General features: G+C 41.8%; 1 protein-coding gene across 1 annotated transcript in view; it reads right to left on the bottom strand.

Annotated features, from left to right (window-relative positions):
- Positions 1-3,262: 3,262 nt before the first annotated feature.
- Positions 3,263-19,406, bottom strand: part of LOC122646314 (probable tocopherol O-methyltransferase, chloroplastic) — a 47,415-nt gene continuing 31,271 nt past the window's right edge. Inside the window, exons 5-6 of the mRNA XM_043839845.1 lie at positions 3,517-3,619; positions 3,263-3,427 (exon numbers count right to left, since the gene is read on the bottom strand). Of these exons, the coding sequence (XP_043695780.1) occupies positions 3,315-3,427; positions 3,517-3,619 (216 nt within the window). The 3' untranslated portion in view covers positions 3,263-3,314. The remainder of the gene's footprint in view (positions 3,428-3,516; positions 3,620-19,406) is intronic.

Raw genomic sequence — 19,406 nt, 5'->3', positions numbered from 1 at the left:
GCAGGCTGCCAAAGACCCACGATGGGTCTCTGCCATGGAGGATGAGTTTCAGGCACTTATATCTAATAATACTTGGTCTCTTGTACCTGCTACTGCTGCTTCTAACATTGTGGGCTGCAAATGGGTCTATAAAATCAAGACCAACAGTGATGGCTCCATTCAACGTTTTAAAGCACGGCTGGTTGCCAAAGGATATCTTCAACAACCTGGGGTGGACTTTACAGATACATTCAGCCCAGTGGTTAAGGTTGCCACTATACGAACAGTTCTTACTCTTGCCATCACCAACAGCTGGCCCATCCGGCAACTCGATGTCAAAAACGCATTTCTTTATGGCACTCTCCATGAAGAGGTCTACATGGAGCAAGCCCCTGGCTTTGCTGATTCCAGATTCCCCACTCATGTATGCAAGCTGAACAAGGCCATCTATGGCCTCCGACAAGCTCCCCGAGCCTGGTTTCATGCATTCAACTCCTTTCTTCTACACTCTGGTTTTATCCAAAGCTCGGCTGACAGTTCTATGTTTGTTCACCATTCTGATCATGGCATCCTTGTTCTCCTTCTTTATGTGGATGATATCATCCTTACAAGGAGTCACTCTTCTCACCTTCAAAGGTTTATTCGGCAGCTTAGTTCTGCATTTGCTATGAGTGATCTTGGGGATCTGCACTATTTCTTGGGTATTGAGGCCACCAAGGAGCCTACTGGTCTTCTTCTTACTCAAAAGAAATACAGCCTTGACTTGCTTCACAAGACTGGGATGAGTGGCTGTAAGCCTTGTTCCACACCCGTGACTGCTGGTTCGAAATTATCTCTCACTGTAGGGACACCTCTACTAGATCCTCATGAGTATAGGCAAATTGTTGGTGCATTGCAATATTTAACTATTACCCGTCCAGACCTGTGTTATGCAATAAATCAGGTGTGCCAGGTCATGCATTCGCCTACTATGGATCATCTCCTTGCTGTTAAAAGAAGTTTAAGATATCTTAAATACACTCTTGGAGCTGGGATTATGATCAGACCAGGCCCTATTACTCATCTTCATGCTTACACGGATGCCGATTGGGCTAGCTGCCCAGACACACGATGGTCTACTTCTGATTTTTGTGTCTATCTTGGCAACACATTGGTGTCTTGGTGCTCCAAAAAGCAACCAACAGTCTCTCGCAGCAGCTCCGAAGCAGAGTACAAGGCTCTTGCCATCATGGCTGCTAAAATGCTATGGCTCTCATATCTCCTTTCAGATCTCAAGGTCTCACTCAAGCATCCTCTTCTCCTTCATTGTGATAACATTTCAGCAACTCACATCGCAGCAAACCCTGTTCTCCATGCCAGAACCAAACACATAGAAGTGGATTATCACTTTGTCAGGGATTTAGTACTCCACAACACTTTGAAGGTGCAATTTGTGCGCTCTCCTTCCCAAATTGCTGATATATTCACCAAAGGGTCATCCACTGCTGTCTTTAATTTTCATAGATCCAAACTTCTTTGGCTCCCGCCCAGCGGTTTGCCGGGGGATGATAAGCACAGCCTTGCCACATCACAGCCAAGTCAGTGCAACATCAGTCACACAAGGATGACTCATCCACCCTAAATGCCATGTCACACCCAGATATTATTCTTTACCTTGGGATTCCCTTTATTGTTACAATTTGTCTTTATATACAGCTGTGTAACAAACTCTATAAAGTGAGATATATATATATATATACAATACACTAGTAACGAATCAATTACTGATTCATTACTATTTTCAGACCTTTATCTAATGTGCTCTTTACGGATAATGAAAACAGAATAGAAACCGATAAAACTGCAACGAATACAAAGCAATTATAAGTTTAGCAGATTCTTATCCGGTGCAATTTTGATTTCTATCTTGCAAAATGTGCACCGAACCAGAACTGGACTGTATAACTAAAACCGCACCGTTTGACATTCTTAACCACAATGAAATGGGAAACCTTAATAGATAGCCACCACAAAGATATAGGAAAGCTTAATAGATAGCCCAAAAGTAGTCAGATGGGATGTGTGAGTATCCAGAGCAGGTGATGTTGAGTCACTGACTACTAATCCATTTACATAATAAAAATTGGAGTTGGTTTACTCCCAAGGGTTCCTTCCCACAATACTTCAACTTCATTTTTTTCCATGGATATTTGTTGTTATTGGATATATAACAACAATTTCAATGGCACCTTATGACCTACTTTCTTGTATCCAAGCCAAAGAGATAAAAGTACTTGGTGTGAAGCAAACCAAAGAGATGATTTTCTCTCTGTATTTGTGACAGAAGATGGTCTTTTTCTGTATATATATCTTTTTCCTTTCCCCAGTTCATCTATATTTATGGAGAATAACAGTTGTTTTATATCTAAACAATTTTGACTTAGTTTTAGGGAAAGGGTTTTGTGCACGGTTGTACATGGTGCACGATCAGGCACAAAGCCGTTGGATGGAGGATAAGGGTGGTAGCATACAGTATACCGCTAGAATACCCAGCCGTTTCCCTTTTTTTTAATACTACCTAGTTCTTTTCAGCTCTGTTTGGTTGCAAGGGAAATTGAAGGGAAGGGAAATGAAAATTTCAAACCTATAAAAGAAACTTTGGTAATCATTACCCCACCAACAACAAACTCAATAACAACTCAGCCTTATCCCAACTAAATGAGGTCGGCTACATGGCTCCTAGTAAAGACAATCATTAACCCACATGATTATATTACTAATTCCAAATCATTCCATATTTGTTTATAAAAATTCACTTTACTTTGCATCTAAATCCCTTGGATTTGAAAGTAAGATAAAAATTACATCTTTAAATCATCTTTACTAAATTTGGTAAGAAATTTAAGTAGTTTATACAATCATATTGGGGTAATGATTACCAAAATTACCCTTTTAGGTTTGAAATTTTAACTTCCCTTTCCTTCAATTTCCCTTGCAACCAAAAGGAGTCTTCCTGTTTCTTTTTATTTGAAGAACATCTAATTATTGACTGACTAACATGTATAGCATATAGATGGCATTTGTGAATCACAGCCAAAAGAAGCACAGATCAAATTATAACAGCTTAAAGCATCATTTCAAACATAAATGAAGAGGAAATAATAATTCAAAAAGAAAGTGAGATTCCCCCACTGTTATAAAATTTTATTTACCTTATAAAAAAAGAAATCATAAGGGGTGATTATTACCCCCAAATTCATTATCTTTTTTTTTAAAGAAGCTAAAACCCAATAAAATAAGCTTGTCAGCTAAATTGAAAGGGTGATGATCTTCATTGAGTACCCTTTCATTATTCATCATCCAATTAATTCTGGCTTTCGGCAAGTAATGATGGCAAATTTAATTAGATTTTTCTGGTATCCCTCAATCATCCATGGCATAGCAAGTGCTCCCTTTATAGTTTTCCATCCTGAATCACCCATAATCAGACAATTAAGAAAACAGCAAACTTACAGGAAGAAGTATAACACAAATGTACATGATGGATGCTTAACTTACCACTTCGCAGCAGCGAAGTGAGGCCCTTCCATGTTAAGGCTGAGCGAATTACTGCTGGCCAAAATGGAGCCACATACTCGGACCAATCAGCTGTCTTGATATCCTGCCCAAACAATTAAATAATTGTCTTTGTTTGAATATGTGGATGTGTTAGGACAAGAACTATGTACATGTGTGTTTGAATATATGGATGTGTTTAGGTGTGCAATATGTGCAGTTAGCACAGGCTGATTTATTGGCAGTCAAATTTTGTGGAGGTGTTGTAATGCAGTAACAGGCCAAAAATAGGTACTGCCCTGATATTAGATGGTTATGGGCCTTTGTTTTAATGTCTTGGTTGTAGTGTAGGCTCAACAATAAATTGTAGTCCAAGTGGGGAACAAGAATTTTTCTTTTGTTCTTGTCCTGGTATCATTAGGAATTTAAAAGTCTAATATGTTGTTTAGTCCTAATTTCATTAGGATTTCTGAACTTGTATGTAATATCCTAATTTGTTGCTTTTGTAGTCTATACAAAAAATTATTATTATTATAGTAAATGGACAGATAAAGTAGCTGATTTCATGTATGCATGGAACTAAATCTCAGTCGAAACTGACCGAATTCTCCAAGTTGTCTCGGTTTTGGGCCTGGCCAAAACAAAACCTTGGGTCGAGACTTGGTTGAAACTCAAGTTTGACCCTAGGTTTCAACCGAGGCCCAAGGTTGAAACCCAGTGTCAAAACCTCGAAACAAGATCCGACACATCTCAGTTTCGGGCCTGATAGAAATCGGCCTTGAAACCAAGATTTAGAACCTTGCATGTATGTATACATCCATATATACATATGGATATACTTGAATTTGTTGAGTACGTAGGACCAAGGGCCATATTGTAAATAGTATAGTAGTGAAGGGTAGAAGTAGTAAGTAATAGGTGTAGAAAAAAAAACAGAAGAGCGAGGTCTTTCTGTTATGAAAGGGGTCCGGTGCCCTCATTCAGTAAAACAGGAGGGGCTAAACAGAGAAGGAGAGGTAGAGGGACAGAAGGTAACTGAGAGATAGAGAGAGAGAAGGGACTGCGAAGAGAAAGAAGAGGGAGCTATGAGTGATAGGTAGAAGGAAAGAGAACTGCAAGAGAGGAAGAGATAGGGAAAGAAGGGCACTGCAAGAAAAAGGAAGAACAAGGGGAGTGAAATTGAGAGAGAAACAGAGGAAGAGAAGGAATACAGGGAATTGAAACGAAACATTTACTGTAGGTCAGGAATATATTCCACCATACATTTTGACTCGGGCATAGGGCTGTTTAACTGTTCAATTTGTTTAGGAAACCCTTGTTTGCTCTTTTTAATTGAAATCTGAGCTTCTTACTTGTTTGGGTAAGACGTGCTTGAACCTATTACGCCAGATTTGATTAGTTTTAGCTTGGCAGCCTGTTTACTGCATATAGTGTTTTGTTGGAACCCTCTGTTTCTTCTTTCAATCTGACCTGGAACTCTCTAATTGCATATGATGGCGTGGTTGCTTGAAAAACTCCTGTTTTCTCCTTTAACTTGAAGACATGTGATAGAGCGTTTGAACCTAGTTTACTTGACCTATTGAACCTATTTGTGCATACTGTAAATTTTGTATTCCTATGCTGAAATTCAAACTGCATGGGAAACCCCCCAGTCCCTACTGTGCTTAGAAACCATATTCTTAATGTTTCTATAGTGAATTACTGATACAATGGAAACCTATAGTGTTTAAGGACTCAGTGTTCTTGTTTTTAGTAGAGTGACGCAATCCAAGATTCGAAAACCTTGGTTTGGATCGCTTATGGGCCCACCCAAGGGAATAATAACGAAAAGATGAAAGATAATGGTACTTCTGTAATTATTTCAAAGTTTACAATGGAGTGGTATAATTGTAAGCAAACAGAATATTTGAGGGCTGCTTGGTAAAGAACTAGGAGCTGGGCAACAGAAGTAATTAATATTTAAAGAGGGGTAGACTAGGATCCATGCAAAAGTTGATTGGCCGAAAGGAGATAAGTATATTCGGCCAATCACCTTTTGCATGAATTCTTTTGGTTTTTGATCTTTTTCTTGCTCTTATGTCTTTCCATCCTCTTTCTTCTAGGGCGTCCCCTGTATGCGACGCGCCGCGTCGACGCCCTGATGCAGTGATAATTAGGCAAGGGCAAGTGAGAGGAATTATGTCAGCCCAGAAAAGTAGGATTAGATTAGCTTCCTAGAACATTAGACCCTTAACGGGTAGGAGCCTTGAGTTGATAGATGTTATGAGGAGATGGAGGATTAATATAGCATGTATCCAAGAGACAAGATAGAAGGGTAACAAAGCTAAAGTGTTGGACGACTTCAAACTTTGGTATATGGGAGACCAATGTAATAGAAACAGAGTGGGGATAATAGTGGATAAAGATCTAAAGAATGATGTTATGGAGGTTAAAAGAGTGGGTGATAAGATTATATTCATCAAACTAGTGTTGGAGAAAGAGGTTGTCAATATCGTCTGTGCTTACGCACCCCAAATAGGATTGGATGAAAATAGTAAGCACCAATTTTGGGATTTCATGGATGATTTAGTTCAGGGTTTTGGTCAGGATGAACCGATTATTATTGAAGGTGACCTGAACGGCCACATTGGGAGTGATTGTAGAGGCTATGAAGGTGTCCATGGAGGCTTCGGTCCATTGTGAACACTTTCTTTTAAAAAAAAATAGGAACACTTAGTTACCTACAAAGGTGGGATTCATACCAGTTAAATTACTTCTTCCTAACAAGAATGACTGACAGAATGGTGTGTTTTGTGTAAGGACTGCAAGGTTATCCTCAGGAAGAGCCTAACAACCCAACATAGGCTGCTGACCCTGAATATGTGTTTCAGTGCCCATAAGCATAGGAAGAGAGAACCTATGCACCCTAAGATAAGGTGGTGGGATTAAAAGGGGAGTACCTAAGGACATTTACTGATAAGGCGGTCAAACAAGGAAAGTGGGACTTTGAAGGAGACACCAATGCGATATGGCAAAAGACGATGACTTGTACTAAGAGGGTTGCCAAAGATGTGCTATGGGAAGCGGAGGGTAGTCATCAGGCTCCTAGGGAGACTTGGTGGTGGAACAATGAGGTCCAAGCAGCTATTAAGACCAAGAAAGTGTGTTTTAAGACTTGGCAAAGGACTAAGAAAACAGAGGATAAAAAGAAGTATAATAATGCCATAAACGAAGCTAGGAAGATTGTGGGGATGGCTTGTTAAGAATGGTGTTATCAGGGGTATATATGTACATAACCCCTCTTTTATGTTTTCTATGTGTAATTTGTATAAGGCTAAGGGCCTGTGTGTAATTTTAAATTCTTTTCAATATAAGCTTGTTTGTCTCTAGTTTAGAGACATAACAGATTTTCCCCAAATTGTGTTTGAACTCTTGGCTCTCTTGGAGCCTTTTTCTTCCTTCTTCATCTACTCTAAAACCTAACATGGTATCAGAGCAGTTTGTTCCTGGAGTTTGAAAGTGTTTGAAGGTTTCTTGGAAGGCTAGGGTTAGCTTTCATCTCTTGGTTCTTGCTGGTATTCGAAGGTAACCTGAGGGTCTCTTCACAAAGCTATTTCTCACTTGTTTGGCATCCAAATGGGAGCAACCAGATGCTCTAGTTTCGTGTGGAAGTCCTCTTTCTTCTCATTGGATCATCTCCAGCCTATTGGAAGCATCAAAGGGTAGAATCTGCATTTCGGCCAGACCTATTCTACACTTTTTTCCGCCAGCCTGGGTTGTAGGAGTGATAAAGCTCATCAGTAGAGCTTTGTTTGCTGTCTTTTCTGGGCCACTTAGCATCGTTTTTTGATAAGGGAGGTTTGCCTTTGTCACTCCACTGCTGTTTGGTGATTATTTGAGGTTCTACAACCTTTTTTTCAGTTGTCTCTGTTTGCCTCTGTTTTTTACTGCTGTGTTTGAGGAGAAGTGTTGTGGTTGAAGTGCTGTTGTTTGGACCTATCAAGTGTTTGGTTTAAGGTCAAAATGGGTGGAAAAAATGTTGAAACAGCCTTGCCTATATCTGCAGACCCAACTGTTGCATCACCACCAGCCCCTCTATATGAGAACCCAAATGTGCAGCTCCCCATTGTCAAGTTGGACAATTCCAATTACCTGGATTGGTCCCGATCCATGAAATTGATTCTTAGGTGTAGGGGGAAGATGGGGTATATAAATGGCAGCATCAAGGCCCCCTTGCCTACCGAGCAAGGGTACCCCAAATGGGACACTGAGAATTCTCTTGTGATGGCTTGGCTTCTTTTCTCAATGAAGCCTGAGATTGGAAGGAGGTTTATGGGCAAGGAGACTGCCAAAGACATTTGGGATAGTGTGGCCCGTATCTTTGATCGAGTTGGGGACTCTACAAAGGTGTACCAACTTCTCCAACAGATTGTTAGCCTGCGCCAGGGTGATAGAAGTATCTTTGACTACTATAGTCTTGTTGTGCGCCTGTGGGAGGAGTATGATCACTATAGAGATCTTCAGTTGTGTCCTGATGATGAAATCAAGGTGCATAGGTTGTTTGAGAAAGAGAGGGTCCTATTTCTTCTTGGCGGCCTCAATTCTGAATTTGAGCCTCTTAGGGTACAAATCCTTAGCCGACCAAGCCTTCCCTCACTAGAGGAGGTGTGTGGATATCTACAGAGTGAGGAGACCCGTAGGGGTGCCATGGGGACTACTCCGAACTCCACTGTTGAGCGTTTTGCTCTTGTTTCTTCCACCCCTCAGGACTCTACTAAGGGAGCTGATAAGGGGGCTGCTAAGGGATCTATGAAGGGCCGATTTTTATGTGATCATTGTGGTAAATCTGGGCATACAAAGGATTTTTGTTGGGATCTCCATGGGAAGCCCCCTCCTGGTTCCTCTGGGGGACTGAAGGGACAGCGGAAGAAGGGGCCTAAGGCTCATGTTGGGGTAATTGAGGCTGATTCATCCTCTCTTTCCAAAGAAGACATTGCCGCATTTCGCCGGGTTGTAGCCCACCTGGATGGGTCCTCTGCTACTCCTACTTCCATTGCACTACAGGCTTCCTCCTCCTCTGACACCACACCTTGGGTCATTGACTCGGGTGCCACGGATCATATGACTGGTAGGTCTCAGCTGTATAATTCCTATTCTGTTTGTTTTGGGAAAGATAAGGTAAAAATTGCTGATGGTTCCTTCTCGTCCATTTCTGGTAAGGGAGATATCCAGGTTACCCCTTTTTTACCTTAGAAGTCGGTCTTTCATGTTCCCAACTTTGCCACTAACCTTCTTTCAGTTAGCCAATTGACTAAATCTTTAAACTGCTTTGTCACCTTCTTTCCTACCCATTGTCTTTTTCAGGATTTGGTGACGAGGAAGGTGATTGGCAGTGGTCGTGAGACTAATGGCTTATATATTTTGGAGACTAGTGCTTCCCCTGCTGTGCATGCTCAATCCTATGTTTGTGGGCAAGAAGGTGGACGTACTCAGGAGGATATTTTGCTTTGGCATCGTCGTTTGGGGCACCCTTCCTTTTCTGTTATGAGGAAATTGTTACCTCATTTATTTGCTTCTTTTCCTGTCACTCATGTTTTTCATTGTGAACCTTGTCTATTTGCCAAAAGTTGTAAAACAGTTTATGCATCTAATGGTAATAGATCTACTTCACCTTTTCATCTTATCCATACTGATGTTTGGGGGCCTTCCCTTGTTACCTCTTTGCCTGGCTTCCTCTACTTTGTTTCTTTCATTGATGACTATTCTCGGGTTATTTGGGTTTACCAGTTGAAACACAAAAGTGATGTCTATGTTGCATTTAAAATTTTTTATGAGTTAGTGTATACGCAATTTCAAACTCGGATCCAAATTGTCCGTTCTGACAAAGGTGGGGAGTATATGTCTAGTGGCTTGGAAACCTTTTTTTTCTGACCATGGCATTATTCATCAGGTGGCCTGTGTCAATACCCCACAACAAAATGGGGTGGCGGAAAGAAAAAATCGCCATCTCCTTGAAGTGGCTAGATCCCTTTGGTTTACCATACATGTTCCAAAAACTTTTTGGTTTGATGCCCTACTAACTGCTGTCTTTCTTATTAATCATATGCCGTCCAGTATCTTGAACTTCAAAGTTCCTCTTGATGTCTTACCCTCACGTTCTTCTTCCTTCTCTCTTCCACCAAGGGTGTTTGGTTGTATTTGCTATGTCCATATTAGCAAATCTGCCCGCACTAAATTAGATCCTAAGGCTCTAAAGTACATCTTTCTTGGGTATTCCTCCACCTCCAAAGGGTATAAATGTTATCATCCTCCTACTCGTCGGTGGCTTCTCTCCAAAGATGTCCATTTCTTTGAAACCATACCATATTTTCAGTCACCTCTTCAAGGGGAGTGTTCATCTCTTGGTGATGGTGTTGAGGGTAAAGAGGTTCCCGAGTTTGTTTCATTTCCTTTCTCCTCTCTTATCCCTATTTCCCCTTTTTAGATTGACAAGGGAAAGAAACCTTCTGTGGATACTGTTGTTGAGGGGGAGCCTCCTAGTGCACAGGTGAACAGAGAACAGGGGGAGCTACTGGTGCATACGAAGGACAGGAGAAATCCTTCTTCATGGCTTCCTATAAAGAAGACCTGCCAAAATCCTTCCTCGTCTCCTCATCCTGAACCTCCATCCATCGAGACAGGTATACCTCCCTCTACTTCTACATCCTCAGACTTAGATCTTCCTATTGCTCACCGTAAGGGAACTCGGGCATGTACTAATCCCATTGCCAAGTTTGTTTCCTATGATTCTATCTCCCTTACAGGTATAGCTTTCACTGTAGCTATCTCATCCATATCTATTCCCAAGAATGTAGCAGAGGCTATGGCAGATCCAAAATGGAGAGAAGCAATGAACACAGAAATGTTGGCTCTTGAGAAGAATCACACTTGGGACCTTGTTGAACTCCCTAAGGGGAGAATCCCTGTTGGATGCAGATGGGTATTCACAGTCAAGTTCAAGTCTGATGATACTGTGGAGAGGTATAAGGCAAGACTTGTCGCCAAGGGTTATACACAGGTATATAGCATTGACTATCAGGAAACCTTTGCTCCAGTGGCCAAGCACAACTCCATCCGTGTACTTCTCTCAATGGCTGCAAATCTTGATTGGCCATTGTACCAGCTTGATGTGAAGAATGCATTCCAACATGGTGATCTAGAAGAAGAGGTATATATGCATCCTCCTCCTGGGTTCAAGCATACTGGTGGCCATGGGAAAGTGTGTCGTCTTAGGAAGGCTCTTTATGGACTCAAACAGTCTCCTAAGGCCTGGTTTGAGAGATTTAGACAAGCCCTCCTACAAAATGGGTATACTCAAAGTCAAGCTGATCACACATTGTTTATACAAAGAAAGGGCAGCACTATTACAACTCTCATTGTTTACGTTGATGACATTGTGGTCACGGGAAACAGTGAAGGTGAAATCTCAAAGCTTAAGCTTTATTTGGCTCAGCAGTTTGAGATCAAAGATCTCGGTCCATTGAAGTATTTTCAAGGGATTGAAGTTTCAAGATGCAAGCAACGGATCAATGTTTGCCAAAGGAAGTTTATTCTTGATCTACTTACAGAGACAGGCTACTAAGGATGCAAACCGATCTCCTCCCCTATTGAGCAGAACCACAAACTAGGGGAAGATTGTGGTGAACCTCTTGTGGATGCTGAAAAATATCAGAGATTAGTAGGCAAGCTAATCTATCTTTCACTCACCAGACCAGACATAACCTATGCTGTTGGAGTGGTGAGTCAGTTTATGCATGCACCTAAGATGGGACATCTTGATGCAATCTACAGGATCCTCAGGTATTTGAAGTCATGCCCTGGAAAGGGTCTTCTCTTCTCCAGGAATGGTCACTTAAGAATTGAAGTATATACAGATGCTGATTGGGCCGGGTCTATTTCTGATAGAAGGTCTACCTCCGGATATTGTACTTTTTTTGGGGAAACTTAGTCACCTGGAGAAGTAAGAAGCAACCTGTGGTGGCTAGGTCAAGTGCTGAAGCAGAGTTTAGAGCCATGGCTCATGGTGTGTGCGAAATCTTGTGGTTGAAGAAACTTGTTCAAGAATTGGGGTTTGAGACGACTGAACCTATGAGTTTATACTGTGATAACAAGGCAGCCATAAGTATTGCTCACAATCCGGTTCAACATGACCGGACAAAGCATGTTGAGGTTGACAGACACTTCATCAAGGAGAAGATAGAGTCTAAGACTATTAGTACTCCTTTTGTGAAGACAAATGAACAAGTGGCAGATATCTTCACCAAAGGACTAAGCTCTCATCACTTTAGTTTTATGTTAGACAAGCTGGGTATGTATGACATATACCACCCAGCTTGAGGGGGAGTGTTAAGAATGGTGTTATCAGGGGTATATATGTATATAACCCCTTTTTTATGTTTTCTATGTGTAATTTGTATAAGGTTAAGGGCCTGTGTGTAATTTTAAATTCTTTTCAATATAAGCTTGTTTGTCTCTAGTTTAGAGACATAATAGATTTTCCCCAAATCGTGTTTGAACTCTTGGCTCTCTTGGAGCCTTTTTCTTCCTTCTTCATCTACTCTAAAACCTAACATGGCTAGGGTGAAGAAATATGAGGATCTCTATATCAACCTAAACACAAAAGAAAGGGAAAAAACTATTTATAAGATAACTAAGATGAGAGAAAGGAAGAGTAGAGATTTCGATCAAGTGAGGTGTATAAAGGGTGATGACTGCAGAGTTTTGGTAAGGGATGAGGGCATTGTGAAGAGATGGGATGCGTATATTTGTGACCTACTAAATGGAGATAGGTCGGGTAGAAATGACTTGGACAATTACATTATCCAACAAGACACCACACGTCATAAATATGTACGAAAGGTTACTGTGGCGGAAGCTAATGAAGCCTTAAGAAAGATGAAAGTAGGCAAGACATCAGGCCCATATGAGATTCCAATTGAAGTATTGAAAACCCTTGGAGGTTGTGGGGTTAATTGGTTAACCAATTTGTTTAATAGGATTATGAACACAAAGAAGATTCCAAATGAATGGAGGAGAAGCATTATAGTCCTGATCTATAAAAATAAAGGTGATATCCAAAATTGTAATAACTATAGAAGCATAAAGCTAATGAGTCACATTATGAAATTGTGGGAGAAGGTTATTGAAGCCCATTTGAGAAGAGAGACTCATATCTCGATGAACCAATTTGGTTTTATGCTAGGTAGATCCATGATAGAAGATATCTACTTATTGAGGAGGCTCATGGAAAGATATAGAAATAGCACGAAGGATCTCCATATGGTCTTTATTGAACAGGAAAAATCATATGACCGAGTCCTTAGAGGTCTAATCCAACATGTTCTAGTGAAGAGAGGGGTGTCAAGTAAATATGCGGATGTCATTATAGATATGTATGAGGCCGTGGTGACTAGTGTGAGATCTGTGGGAGGTCCAGGCAAGGAATTCCCAATTACGATTGCTTTACATTAGGGTTCAGCCTTAAGACCTTATTGTTTTGCGCTTTTCATGGACGATATAACCAAGAGCATTCAAGACGAGGTCCCATGGTGTATGCTCTTCGCCGATGGTGTCGTTTTGGTTGATGAGACAAAAGAAGGGGCTAACTCTAAGTTAGAGCTTTGGAGGTCAACCATGGAAACAAGAGGCTTTAAGATTAGTAGAACGAAGATGGAGTATATAATGTGTAACTTCCCTCACACTATGATGGATACTGATATGGTGCGAATTGAGGAAAGAGAGATACCACAAAGTAACTATTTTAGATATCTGGGGTCAATCACAAATAAAGAAGGTAACATCGAAGATGATGTTTCACAAAGAATTAAAGTAGGAAGGATGAAGTGGAGAGGTGCGTCCAGAGTGCTGTGTGACCGACGTATTCCATTAAAGCTTAAAAGAAAGTTCTATAGGACTGTTGTTCGACCAGCTATGATGCATGGGGCAGAATGTTGGGCAATTAAGAAGTGTCATATTGATAAGCTTTTTGTAGTAGAGATGAGGATGTTAAGATGGATGTGTGGAAAAACAAGGAAGGATAAAGTACGGAATGAACATATAAGATCGGACTTGGGAGTTGCCTTGATCAATGACAAGCTCCGAGAGAGTCGTTTAAGTTGGTATGGTCATATTCAACGGAGACCTAGGGACGCCCTAGTAAGGAAGAGTGATATGATTCCAATTGAAGGAGCTAAAAGAGCTAGGGCAGACCTTAGATGACCATAGGAGAAGTGGTGAGGAAGGACATGCATAGTCTAGGTCTTGTACCAAGTATGACTTCGGACAGAGCCTATTGGAGGGCAAAGATCCATGTCGTAGACCCCAATTAGCTGAGAATCTCCTGACGTGCTGAGCTGTGCCTCTTTCCTCTTACTATCTTTCATCTTTCTATTTATTTCCCATCCTTCATTTGTCTTTTTTCTTGTTGTTGTTGTTGGGTAGACTAGGCATTAACATTAAACAAGGATAACGACAGAACTTAAGATGAAGGGGAGCGTATTTTAGGAAAGAGAGTGGTGTGGTGACAAATAATATAATGTCACCAAGTCTTCTACAACCTTCAATCGAAGAAATAACCAGCAAAGAGTTCCTTAGCTTACGGCTGAGAGAACTCATTCAATACAAACCCAATCAACTTCAAATATCAGGCAAAGGTTGTTAGTTCCATGTACTACTGGAATGAATCGACTAGCACTCAAAATAATAAACTCAAAAATAGATTTTAACTGCTGAACCTGAACCTGTAAGTAAGAACAGGTTCTGAGATGGTATCAGAGTAGATTCTTGCAACTGGGGGAGTTTCGATGGGTAAGGGCCTGGGGTTAGAGTCGCCTAGGACAGAGGAGCCCACACCCAAAGTATGAGAACGAAAAAGAGAAAGGGTGAGGGAGATCTATCCAATTAAGTGAGGAGTGTTCGTACCGCTGAAACAGGGTACTATGTGTGTGGGGCTAAGAAGGCTTGGGGTTAGAGTCGCCTAGGACAGAGGAGCCCACACCCAAAGTATGAAGACGAAAGGAGAAAGGGTGAGAGAGATCTATCCAATTAAGTGAGGAGTGTTAGTACTGCTGAAACAGGGTACTATGTGTGTGGGGTTAAGAAAGCTGAAGAGCAGAAACTCAAGAAAAAGACTGGAGTATAACATAACAAGGAAAGAAGAGATCGAAGAGAGAAACAGGGATGGGATGTACCTGAGATCGAAGGAAACTGGATGAAGAATAGGAGAAAGGAAGAAGCAGCCAGCGACCAACAACCACACAACAATACGGTACCATCCAATGACTTGTTCTCAATTCAATATTCAATTTCTAAACTCAAATATCGAGATTACATGTGTATAAATAAGAGGAAAATAGAAACCTACTCAACTAGGAAATAAAAACTTAAACAAGGAAACTATCTCCTACATTACCCAATAAGTCCCAAGTAATCTACCCACCCATATAAAAATAAAATAAACTAAAGATTGCATCCTATGTAGTCTACCAGCCCTTGCCAGACCAGAAAACTGGCTTAGGACCAGTTCTTGGTTTGGGCCTTCAAGCTGGGTCTTACCATAGTTGTCACGGCATATAGGTGACCGAAGGCGTTGGAGAGGGTCCAAAATCAAGGCGACACCAACTAGGCGACCAAGGTGCCAGGACGCCTAGGCGTCGCCTACGCCTTGACAACTATTTCTTACCTGTCCCTCCAAGACCAGAAAATTGTTAGAGTTGGTAGAATATCTTGTATAGGGGTAGTTCTGTCACTGTCTAGTTATAAGACATGACTAAGTTGGTATTTTTACTTTATTGTCTTATTTCTCCTTACCTCCCTAGGGAGGCTTGTGTAATTTGGAAGACTTAATGAATGAAGCTAATATGTGTGTTGAGAATCACTCTCAACACACACAATCGATTCTCCCATTCTCTACTCTTCTTCTTCTCTCTTCTCTCCTCCTTCTTCTTCTTGCTGTAAACTTCTTCTCTTACCAGATTCGATCTACCTTTGACTTTCAACTTGGTATCAGAGCCAACATCTCTGGTTTGAGAGTCGGCTGAGCTCAGTCCTCATCTTCTCCTCTCTTTGGAACCCTATAAATGTAAAGGGGGTTCCATTGGAGGCTGTATATGTGAGACCTATACTCCTTACAGTCTTGGGAGTGGTATTCTCTAAGTTGGAGAGAGTTTAGGAGCTGCTGAAGGTGACTTGAAGCTATGGAGGAAGACTGGCAAGTTACCGCCAGCTTGTGAAGCTTCTTCTTGGTTCTCCTTCTCTTCTCCCACATCTTGGCATGAGACCTATTGGAGTTGCATCGCCTAGCGGTGTTGTTTCAGACCCCAAAGCTCTTGTTTGTTGAAAAAGAAATGCTGCCTTGCTGCTAGATGTTTTGAAGACTTGAAACCAGGCTCTGTTTTTCCGCCAGCCTAGGAGTGTCTCAGTTTCGATTCTGCCTTTGGCAGCTTGGATGACCTTGGAACTTGTCCCATTTGTGTCGTATGGGAGTGCCTTTTTGAAGCCCTAAGAGCCTGCCCTTGAAGGTGGAGGGTCAGAGGGCTGCTCTGTTTTTTTGTCTTCTCTGAGGTCTGCTGTATTGGATGGCTGAATGTGATAGTATTACATCTTGATACACTTATTGGGTGTTATGGACTAAAGGTTCTTGGCTACTAGCAGAATTTGGTTTGAGTTATGCAAGTTTTTGCTCTTCATATGCTTGCTGTTTTTTAGGCTTGGCCTCAGCCTTGTGGTTTGGTTGATTTGGGACCATTTTTTGTATTGGTCTGTCTCCTTGTTTTGGGTTGAGTATACTCCCCACTTGCGCAAACAATTTATATTGATTGTTGAAGTGTTTGCCTATTATGTCCACTGTGTCTGGACAAGATTCTGAGGTCAGTGGACCAATTACAGCCGGCAGCCCAAGTGGTGGTTTCCCAACCATGGCTTCCTTTGATAACCCCAACACCCAAATCTCAGTTGTGAAGTTGGACAATACCAACTATTTGGATTGGTCCCGTTCCGTGAAGTTGTCCCTACGTAGTAGGGGGACGTAGTAGGGGGAAGTTGGGGTACATTACTGGGTCTATCACAGCTCCTGCTACTACTGATGCAGGCTATCTCAAGTGGGAGACTGAAAACTCCACTGTCATGACTTGGCTGATCTTTTCCATGAGACCTGAGATAGGTCGGAGATTTATGAGTAAGGAGACTACTAAAGATATTTGGGACGGTGTATCCAGAATTTTTGATAGAGTTGGAGATTCAACAAAAGTGTATCAAATTCTCCAAAAAATCATTCATATAAAACAGGGTGATAGGAGTATATCTGAGTACTACAACTCTGTTATTAGCTTGTGGGAGGAGTATGATCATTATACCAATCTCCAGTTGTCCAATGCTGAGGATCAGGCAAAAGTCTACAGGAGCCAAGAAAAGGAAAGGATCCTTATTTTGCTTGGTGGTCTTAACTCTGAATATGAGCCCCTTCGCCTGCAAATCTTAGGGAGGTCTCCCTTTCCATCTCTGGATGATGTGTGCAGTTATTTGCAAAGTGGGGAAACCCGGAGGACCACTATGGATATTGTACCATCAACAGAGAGGTTTGCTCTTGCTTCCAGTTCCCAAAAAGACTGGAAAAGTGGGGGGAAAGGCCGTGAGAGATACAAATGTGACCATTGTGGCAAGCTTGGACATACCAAGGACCGGTGCTGGGATCTTCATGGGCAGCCCCCTGGTATGCGTGGTAGTTCATCTCATGCTCGTGGAGGCAAGCAAGGGGGAGCTAAGGCTCATTCTGTGACATCTGAGTCTGAGCCACCTGGACCGCAGCCTGCTCCTGATTCCCTCTCACAGGATGATATTGCAGCCCTACGTCGGTTGATGTCTCACCTTGGAGGGTCAGCTACTGGTTCTAGCTCTGGAGGGTTGACTACTTCTGCCTCAGCTCTGCAGGTCTCATCTGCTACCCCTACTGCACCCACTTGGATCATTGACTTTAGAGCCTCTGATCACATGACTGGTATGTCCCAGTACTATGATTCCTATTCCATTTGTTCTGGCCGGGATAAGGTAAGGGTTGCTGATAGTATCCTTTCCTCTGTCTCTGGTAAGGGTAATGTGCGGGTTACTCCTTCTATTTCCCTTGAGTCTGTCCTTCATGTTCCTGACTTTGCCACTAACCTATTATCAGTGAGTCACCTAACCAAATCCTTACATTGTTGTGTCACTTTATTTCCTTCTTATTGTGTCTTTCAGGATTTGGAGACAAAAAGGGTTATTGGCAGTGGGATTGAGAAAGGAGGACTCTATCTTCTTGAGCCACAGTCACCTGCTCAATCTACTGCTGCAGCTTATGTTTGTGGTCGGCATGACCGGAGTACTTTGGAGCCTGTTATGCTTTGGCATCAACGTTTGGGTCATCCCTCTTTTGTCGTTATGAGGAGACAGTTACCCCACTTGTTTACTTTTTTTCTTGCATCTTATGTTTTTCAGTGTGAATCTTGTATTTTTGCTAAACATTGTCGCACATCTTATCCTTATCGTGGTAATAGATCTACTGCACCTTTTTCCCTTGTTCATACTGATGTTTGGGGGCCTTCTCCTACTATTTCCTTATCTGGTTTTCGTTATTTTGTTTCATTTGTGGATGACTATTCTCGGTCTACTTGGATTGTTTTGTTAAAACAAAAGAGTGATGTTTGTGATGCTTTTAAGGAGTTTTATCACCTTATCAGTATTCAGTTTGGTACTCACATCAAAATTGTTAGATCTGATAAGGGGGGTGAGTACATGTATGGGGGGCTCCAACAGTTCTTTTCTGATATGGGCATCATCCATCAACTAGCTTGTGTTGACACCCCACAACAAAATGGGGTGGCTGAACGCAAAAACCACCATTTGCTGGAAATCACCAGGGGTCTTCTCTTTGGTATGCACGTGCCTAAGACATTCTGGTCTGATGCCCTTCTTACCGCTGCCTTTCTTATTAACCGGATGCCAAGTCCACTCCTTGGCTCCAAGTCCCCCTTGGCTCTTCTTTCTCCTCAATCCTCAGTTTTTTCCTTGTCTCCACGCGTCTTTGGTTGTGTTTGTTATGTACATGTCAACAAATCAGCCCGCACCAAGCTTGATCCCAAAGCTCTCAAGTGCATATTCTTGGGCTACTCTGATTCCACTAAAGGGTATAAGTGCCACCATCCTTCTTCCCGAAGGCGATTTCTCTCCAAAGATGTCACCTTCTTTGAATCTATTCCTTTTTTTTCTTCTTCCCCTCGTCATTCTGTTCAGGGGGAGAGTATTAGCAGTGAACAGAATGCGGATGTCATTCCCTTCCTATCTCCCTTGCCTACCTCCACTTCCCCATTTCTATTTGATATTGGAAAGTACAAAGAAGTGGATGTTGTGGATGATGCTGATGTTGATGGTATTGGTGATGGTGATGGTGATGGTGATGGTGATGCTAGCAGACAAAAGGAATACAAGGGGATAAGATTCAAAGAAGATGGTGTATTCACAAGAGGTGAATGCTTGTTGAAGGAAAAAGGGAAGCAACCATGGTACAAGCGACCCTGCCAAAACCCCTCTTTGGATCCACATCCTCAGTCTCATCCTCTTCAGTCAGGTAATCCCTTTCCTGCTGAATTAGATCTTCCCATTGTTATTAGAAAGGGGAAGAGAACCTGTACTAATCCCATAGCCCAGTTTGTTTCCTATGACTCCATTTCTCCTACAGGTGTTGCTTTTTCCACTGCTCTTGAGTCTTCTTCTATTCCCAAAAATGTCACAGAGGCCTTATCCAATCCAAAATGGATGCAAGCAATGACTGAGGAAATGGTGGCTCTAGAGAAGAACAATACTTGGACACTTGTTGATCTTCCTAGGGGGAGAACTCCAGTTGGATG

Source organism: Telopea speciosissima, chromosome 11 (genome assembly GCF_018873765.1).
Source record: "Telopea speciosissima isolate NSW1024214 ecotype Mountain lineage chromosome 11, Tspe_v1, whole genome shotgun sequence".
NCBI lineage: Eukaryota > Viridiplantae > Streptophyta > Magnoliopsida > Proteales > Proteaceae > Telopea > Telopea speciosissima.
This window is presented reverse-complemented; position numbering and strand designations above follow the sequence as displayed.